The sequence below is a fragment of the Corvus brachyrhynchos genome, unplaced genomic scaffold (genome assembly GCF_000691975.1).
Source record: "Corvus brachyrhynchos isolate BGI_N302 unplaced genomic scaffold, ASM69197v1 scaffold8, whole genome shotgun sequence".
NCBI lineage: Eukaryota > Metazoa > Chordata > Aves > Passeriformes > Corvidae > Corvus > Corvus brachyrhynchos.
The window spans coordinates 1,527,654-1,536,188 of record NW_008240031.1 but is presented as its reverse complement, the minus strand read 5'-3'; the positions used below and the strand labels follow the sequence as shown (position 1 = coordinate 1,536,188).

Below are 8,535 nucleotides of genomic sequence, written 5' to 3'. Positions count from 1 at the left end.
CCAAGATGCTTATGCTAGCTATTTATCACCAAACTGGCTGCTTTAGAAACTTTCACATAACCTTGTGCAATTATCTGCAAGAAATGTATCATTTTAAGAAACTTTCCCAAGGGGGCATTAATAGAGGCCTGTTTGTAGGGTATTTTAGGGAAAACCCTCCCAGCCAAGGCTTGGGCTCTGGCCAAGCCCTGGCCCTAGATGGGAGGGAAGTATGCCATCAGACCCAAGTGCTTCACTTTGACTTGCTGATTCGGGCCTATAAAAGCTGGAGCCCATTTCAGGGTGAATTTGGTGACCTCATCTATGAGTGGACACACCGTGTAGGATTTTCCCAATTGCCAGGAAGGGCTCTCCAGGTCCTCACTGTGAAATGGGGCTCCCCAGCAATTTTGGACTCTGGATGATGGTAAACTTTTTAGGCAAGGGGTGATACATCTTTCTAAATCACTATCCTTTCTCTTGTGTAGTAATGATTAGTTGCATTAGCTTGCTTACTTTTGCATGTTGCTACAGCTGAGTGTGTAGTAAGCTTATTGTTTTATTGAATGTATCATTTTACTTCTGTGTTGCCTTAATATTCATAGTAAAATAAGTCGTTCTTTCCATTGGTGTCTGTGTCCTTTAAATTGCCCCTGTCAGTTGGCAAAACAAAGTGAGAGGATATTTTGTGACCAAGACCATTGTCTTGTTTGTGTGTATGCCACAGCAGAGGCTCAAAAAGTGCAATTTTTTATATAATACAAGTTCAGGAGTTGTTTCCTTCCAGCTCCCACACAGCAATTTGGCATACTGTGCTCTGTATATACAGTTGGGGCCTGTTCTATGCCATGAGTGTGTGCAGTAAGTCTTGTTTTCGCTTGAGTTCAGCTGAGTTGTTTCAATTGAGTGGAGCTGACTGAAGCTGCCTGTGTCAGGGACTAAAATTGCCTTGCTCTTAGTGATGGTGTACACAGATAAAATGTAAGTGCAGCACAGAGTAAAATAAGATTAGAGAAAGGATCAGCACAATATTTTTCTTAATCTCAGCCTTTTGGATGGTTTGACTTAACTTTTGTGACTTAGGTTAGAACTCTGGAAGAAATATTTGGGACTTGTGGTGAATACAATATGCAGTCATGCAATTAGTCATCTAAATACTGTTTAATTTGTGCCTTGGTTCGTTTGTAAGCTCTAAATCATGTTAATCATGCTTCAGCATTGACAATCTGTTTCTACTCACATCAATTTACTGAATATACGTGATGGCTTTTACCATGAGACTTGATGGAGTTTGAGTGACTTCTATGCATTGTACTGGTATTGTTTATATAATTGAACTAGAACATTGTTTTCTTCTTCCACTTTGCTACCACAATAAATATAATAAAACTCATTGTGTGAGCACACCATACACAAAGGTACTCTCTGTTTTAAACAAAACTGATTTCCTTTTCTTGTAGATGCCATGATTACTTGTGGTAATCACATCCTCCTCTGTCTCCCTGGTTCTTGATTAATGCCAATGCTGTGTGATCCTAGCAGCCTTTTTGTTTTGACAAAGAGGGTTCAGAGCTGAGTTGTAACATAGAGTTGTTTTGCATTTTTGGTGTTCTTCTATACATGGTGTGGCCTTGCCTTGATGCGCTGCAGGCAGTACTGCCAATTCTTTCTTTTTACCAGTCATCCTTGGCTTTTGTTACTGTTCTTTGTCTCTTGAATGCATGTGCACTGCTCACTTAGCCATTTCTTCTGGTGCACAAATGTTTATGCTCCATGTGCTCCAGTGTAATGATTCTTCTACAGAGCAGGTTTCACCTGCAACCTTTTAATACTCCAGGAGAAGGAAGGGGTCATTACAAAAGAGGCTGTTATTGGGTCTGTTTTTCTTTTAATCCCTCTCCTCCCCCTTGTATTTTATACTCAGATATGTCAGCTTTGTCTCTGAGTTAAGCTATTCTCTCCGTTCTCTTTATTACAGGATAAACCAGGGATACGTCTGCATATGATTTATCAGGTTGAAATAGAAAAACTTCTCAGAAAGCTGAACAGAGTGTTTTGAACACTTTTGGCAGGGTGTATTTTGACATACACCTTGCTGATATCCAGTAGTGCAATTGGCTGTGGAAAAGACCTGCACGGCTGCAGTCTCTTTTGGCTCCACAAACCAGCACTGCCTAGGAAAACCACCTGTTGATCCTAGTCTTCTGGAAGACCTTCTGGAAATTAGACTGATTCCTCCTGTAGCCCACCACTACCAGGAAGATTCTTGAAGCAGCTCTGGTCTTGCTAGTGAGAGAACTCTATTTGGCCAAACTTTTGATCACATAATGCCAATTTCTCATTTTCAGGTTTTCCTAAGTAGAGCTGTGATGCTATTGAACTGGACTCCTGTCATCTCTGTGTTCCATTCTAGTGTTTCCAATCTTTTTTTCTTCTTTGTTGGCAACTTATTCAGAAAATTTCTGTTTACTTCTTTTTAGAAACTTCTTTCAAATAAAAGGACAGGGTGCTGGGGAGGGTTCTGTCTCTTTCTTCCAAAGAATCAAATCCATAGATTGGCAGGTCCTGCACAAGGATTTTTTGAGGGGCTTGCTTTGTGGACAGCACAGAGGCCATTAGCATTGTAACCATTTCTTGTGCTGCCAGCTCAAATTGTGCCCCGCAAGTTTCATAGTAACGGTATTCGTTACTGTGATATAAGCAGAATGATCTGCAGAGCTGGAAGAAGATGAGGCACTTTACTCTTAATTAGAATGTATGAGTGTTGTGTACTTCATTGCCTACCGCAGGAGATTTATTCCTTTGGCACTGACAGTTACACAACAAGTCTATATCAAAGCTGTGTGCTTTGATTTGGGGAAATCTCTACTTTGGGCCCAGCTGGTAGGCAGGTACCCTCAAAGAATACTTATGCTGTCCTGCATGGACCTGTCATCTGCAAATTAATTATTTTTTTAAAAGAAAAAGTTCACTGTCAAAAAAATTTAACAGATAATTAATTATTGCAATCTGACAGTCCTGAAGAAGTCTACTACTGAGCTGACAAATGTAAAACTGCCCTTTTCTTGTTACTCTAAATTTACCTGTAGGTTCAGGAGCTTCCTCTAGTGTTCCCACATCAGCATCCCAAGAAAGTCAGCACTGCAGAAAGACAGTGCCTTTTTATATAAAGATGGTTTTCATCTTTATATATGATGGTAGAAACTGATTTTAATCTATCAGACTTAATTGCAGGAGTTGAAATACTGATTTACAACTGGCTTAGTTTTTCCTGCTGCTAGAGGCTGTGTGCAACAGAAAAATAAGGCAGGTGGTCAGATATAGTAACAACTGACTGACCTTAACCTAGCGCTTGCTTTTCTCTCTGAGAGTGATCACTCTGCAAGCTTCAAGTCCCTTGTAAGGATGGAGAACCAGGTTGTCTATAAGCTTGAGTCTGTTTAACCTCATATTCTTGTAGAGCTGCTTTAGTAGACCCTCTATATTGACCTTATCTGGTAATTTGAGGATATGCAGGCTTCCCTTCTTCCATCTGTCACTCATTAACTCCATTATGACTCAGTCCCCCCCAGCCAGCCCCAGACTGCCTGCTGCTGGCTGGTTACCTGAGTGTCTGAAATGTGTAAATATGCTGGGATACACTGCTGTCTTCTTTTTACCCAGCACACTGTTTCCTCAGCATCACCAAAGTTAAATGTCCACGTCACTTGTTTCTAAGGTAAAGGTATTAGCTGTGATTGAAAGTCTGAGACATCATGCAATGAAATTCTGAGTAGGAAGGAAATGCTGTGCTGCATCCAGTGGCAGGGGGCTTAGAAAGAACAGCATTTCTTAAGTGGCCTTTCATGTCATTGTGCTAGAAAGGGGCAATGAAGAGCGTGCAAATGCAGTACTGGGGAGTTCAGTGCAAAGCTGTGTAATGCCACACTTCTGTGCTTCACTTCTAAAAATTAACCTGCTCAGAAATGTGTAATTGATGCATTTCCGTAACAGACAATGCAGACTGTAATCCACTCTAACATTGGATTGGAAAAACAATTAAGCAACCAGTTTATTAAACTATCATTCTCAAAAGAAAGGTTCTTTAAGCAAATTTGCCTGGGAATACCAGCCTTGTGGGTTTTTTAATACTAAACTCTTCAAATGCTTTGCAATGCTTTCTTTCAAGTCCAGCAAGTTTCATTTGACCAGAATCTAACCAAATTTAAATACTTAAATGCATGGATAATTTTTTAGAAATCAGTAACTGCTACCAGTCAGAAAATATTTGTGTGAATTACAAAACACTAGTAAAGATATAGAGGAAGATACCACAATTTTGTGTTATGACCAACCCATTGTTCTGGAAGAGGTAGTTACATGTGTGTGTCAGTCCCCACATCCACTAATAGTCTCTGTGATCACCCTACCTCAGGGATTTATAGTTGCAGGCTGCTCTTGCCTTGCCCTGGCAGATCCTTGGGTGCTCACATTGCTGTTGTGGTTGCTTGCGGTGCCTCCCCAACCTCCATGCACAGTCATAAGGGTGATCATCCAGTCACAGCAGTAACAAGTACTGGGATATTCCAACTTTCTTTTTGTCAGGCCCACAGCTCGGACATACTGTGCTGTTCCAGCTGCTTCTGGCATGATTCTTAGGGTATGCTGGATTTTGGGAGATGTCCAAAGGCCAAGGCTTCTGGAAACCCTTGGCTACCTACAAGAATGTGGGGAGAAGTGGTCCATAATCCAGGTACTGGTGCACATTTAGGAAAAAATGGAGAAAGTCATGCCTTTATTATGGTCTTTAGCCACCTAGACTGCATGACATAGATGGTCTTGCAGTGACCCACAAGTAAAACTGCAGGTGATGAGTAAGTTACTTCTGCTGCCTGCTCACACCTTTGCACAGTGCTTCCCTGTACTGGAATACCTTTTCCACGGGAAACAACTGTAGCAAACAGTAAGGTTGTTATTGGCTGTGTCAGAACTCCAATTGGGAATCTCAGTTGTGGTTTCCAGAGCATGTATGTGCACATGCGTAGACATTACTCCTCCTTCCCATAATCTTGTTTTTGCCTGTTGTCTTAACTACTAGGCTCAAGCAAAATACCCATTTTCTTAAAAAGCAATTTCAAGCCTTTTTTGTTTTAACAGGCATACAAATTCTAAATTTACAGAAGTGACCACCACAACATGTAATAATCTAGTTTGTTTTCTTTCTGCTTGCATTTACATTTGGAAAAAATCGCCATATTTCATTTCACCTGAAAAACAGTCAAGTGGCATATTTCTCCTCCTCACTGGATGCAGACTTTTTGTGCTCTTCATTTTGCCAATTGACACAAACCAAAAACGTTTAATTATGAAAAAACTTGAAATTACATAACATTGAAAGCATTGTTCTGAGTTGTAGCTTTATTTCAGAATATGTGAACAAAACAATGCAATTCCTAATATTCTTATCCTAAAATACACTGGGCTGCTTCATACTGAGGAAGCAGAGAGTCTTTGAGCATTCTTGGTAAGTTATGACTTCCCTGTGCTACCCCAAAAAGCTTTCTGCTTCACCACAAACATCTTTGGAGTTCTCTGTAGAGATAGTAATACTGCATTCTTCTCACAGTGAAGGAGGATGGTGAGAACCTCTACTTCTGTAAAAATAATCCATGTAGGAATGAGTGGGTGAAGAGTAAAGTGGATATGTGCAAGGATGCAACAAATGCAAGTGAAACTGCGGTTGGCATCTGAGGGTAATAACGCCTGTCCTGGTGACCTGAGCAAAGCTGATGTGCCACAGGCCACTGGTATGTATAAAAATGGGTTGGCTATCCTGTAGGCTGCCTGAAGGTGCCTCAAAGTGACATTCTCCAGGGGCTTCAGGTTCTGCTACTCTGCCTGTGCACACACTGGTGAGGAAAATGGTTTGCTCCCAGGGCACAACTGGCTTCTGAGCAGGGGTTTTCCTGAGAACTGCCCCATGCTTACAACTTCTAACCCAGAGTTTTCTTTCCTTCTTTGTTCCCTGGCACCTGAATGGAGATCAGTGTTTTAAGTCCATTCTTGGGTACTCCTTGGCTGTCTTTTGTCCTATGGGGACACTCCATGCCCCCATTCTTCCTGACTTATTAGAACTCTGTAAGTCTGCGTGCATAAAATTCATTATACAAAGCCAGCAGAAGCATCTATTCAAAGAGGCCCCCTGCCAAAAGGAAGATTTTGAGGCAGGAATTACTACTGGTTGAAGATTTCTGCCCAGTAAATCAGATCAGCCTTCTCTGATTTTAGAATGTATATTTGATGGATAAACCTTATTCTAAATGCACTGATAGTTTGAGTGACAACTCTTTCCATGTAGTAACATCTGCACATTGCTTTGCTGTTAGTCTGCGTAATGTTTGCCAGCAACACAGCAGGGAAGTTCAAGCCTTTCTGGTGATGAATTTTTACTGAAAAAGCCAAGGCACACATCCCAGAGCTCTAGGGTGCTCTAACTGATTGGAAAGTACATTACAGAGCTCTGCTGTTTTCTTCAGTGCAGAGGCTGGATTTATTCCTAACAGCACTGGCTGGCATAACAGACCTGCATAGAGCAGTGAATTAATGGTGCTCCCCACTCAGTGAATGCTGGTTGCTATCGCAGACATGCATGTGGTACAGCCCCTCATACTCTTCCACCCATGTGTCACCTTCACCAGTCTCTCCTTGTAAGACAGTTTCATTTTTGCATTAAACCTCAGATTCTCCTTCATGTTTTGAGTTGATTCTGCAGACGTGGAAATTAAGCAAAGCCTGACCAGACAGCTTCTTGCAATTGTATGAGAAGTCTGGAACAGAAATAGAAGATGATTGCAGTTTTGCTGAGTTCTCACTATGCTGTGATCCTTGTGTTCCCATGTCTTAACCACATTCTTTGGGAAGCTGACTGTGTTTCAGAGCTAAACACACCAGTGGTTTTCCACTGCCTGTTGGCTGGTCATGCTGCTTTCCTGTCTGTTGTTCAATTCTTGAGTCTGTCCCTACTGCTTCTGGGGAATGGAGCTATAAATCAGAGAAGGTGTGCTGAGCCTCCAGCCCCAGTCCTGACGAGGAGTCCTCACCTGAAGTTGGGACTTTTGCTGCTTCTACAAAGCAGGAGCATCAGCCACATCAGTGCCTGAACTGTGCTGAGGGCCTCCTGGATGCCCACAAACTGGTGTCCTTTGCAGTTTAATAACCATCTGGTTGACAGAATTAATTTTATAAGAGTGGTAAATACATTGTCTCTAGCTGAATATATGCAGCTTTTGGAGCACCATTAAAAACAAAGTACTTGTCTGTTTTTTATTAAATGTACTGCTATGATAACTGGTCTCTTCAGTCCCTAGCATAACCAAATTATGTAATACTGATTCATCACATGATCCACTTCCTAAAGCATCAACTCTGTTTGCATACATGAGGAAAGAGGAAGGGCTTTTACATCCTGCAATCCACCCCAGTTTCCTTGGTAGGTGTTGCTACATTATCTACACATATGTACCCATATTCAGGGTAATAGCTTTTAGTTGCTCTGAATTCCTAAAGCAAGGGCAGTTAAGACTAGAAATAGAGTTTAAAATAGTTATATTAAATATTTCAGCATGCACACACACACGCAGGGGACACAAAGCAGTCAAGGACAGGGAGTCTTTCCACAGAGTCCTTAATTTCTACTTTTCATAGCTTTGCAGTAGTAATTTCTATCTGTGTGGAAAATTCATGTCGCTAGATGTTAGTGTCCACAGAGGAGACAGAGGAGTCCTGTGAAAGTACAGACTTCCCCATCCACCTACTACATGTCTCCATAATATGTAGCAGTTCATGATCATTAAATTAGCTTTAAGTCCACGCTGGGCAGAGAAGTTTATATTCATAACTCTATTAAGTCTTTGTTCTTCACAAAATTCAGGAGTCTAGCATGACCTTGGCGGAGCAGCAGTCCGTGTCAATTAGGAAATCTTTCTGAGATTAATGGGTTCTCTTGTTATTTCCTTATCGACAAGTCTCTGGCCTTACCTATAAGCAGATTCACGCAGTCTCTTTGTAAACACGCATTCATCTTACACTTGTCATATCTGAGTTTAGCTTTGCAAGTTCCTATCATCACATGGGAAGCTGAGAAATCCTTGGCTCCTGCCTAGTACTGTGCATGGTTCTTAGTGACTGAGGCTGCCGAATGTATTTCGGAAACACCGAGGAAAGGTCTCAGCTACTGTTAGGAAAGCACGGCCTTACAGCTGTCCTTGGAACAAACATGGCTTTTCCACGCGGAACGGGCTCGCGTGCCAGCCCTGCGATGTGGAAAAGCAGTTTGCACCGGGGTTGGTGCACTACAGCGTTAAAATTCAGTTTGACACCCGGCCTCGTAAGATCCGCATGTTTCAATGCCTTATTCAGTCAATTTATTAGATTCCAGCTACTCAAAACCAGGTGTTTTAGTGGGTATGTAATTAGGCAGGTGATCTCAGCAGTGTCCTCGCTAGCAGGACAGCCTGCCGAGAATGGCCCCGCTCGGATCCACCCTCCGGATGGCAGCGGGCGCCCCCCCACCTGCGT

At 42.0% G+C, this 8,535-nt stretch overlaps 1 protein-coding gene across 1 annotated transcript in view; it reads left to right on the top strand.

The window, feature by feature from the left end:
* Nucleotides 1-272: 272 nt before the first annotated feature.
* Nucleotides 273-8,535, top strand: part of SERINC5 (serine incorporator 5) — a 45,199-nt gene continuing 36,936 nt past the window's right edge. The window contains exon 1 of the mRNA XM_008640919.2: nucleotides 273-406. Within this exon, the coding sequence (XP_008639141.2) occupies nucleotides 371-406 (36 nt within the window). The 5' untranslated portion in view covers nucleotides 273-370. The remainder of the gene's footprint in view (nucleotides 407-8,535) is intronic.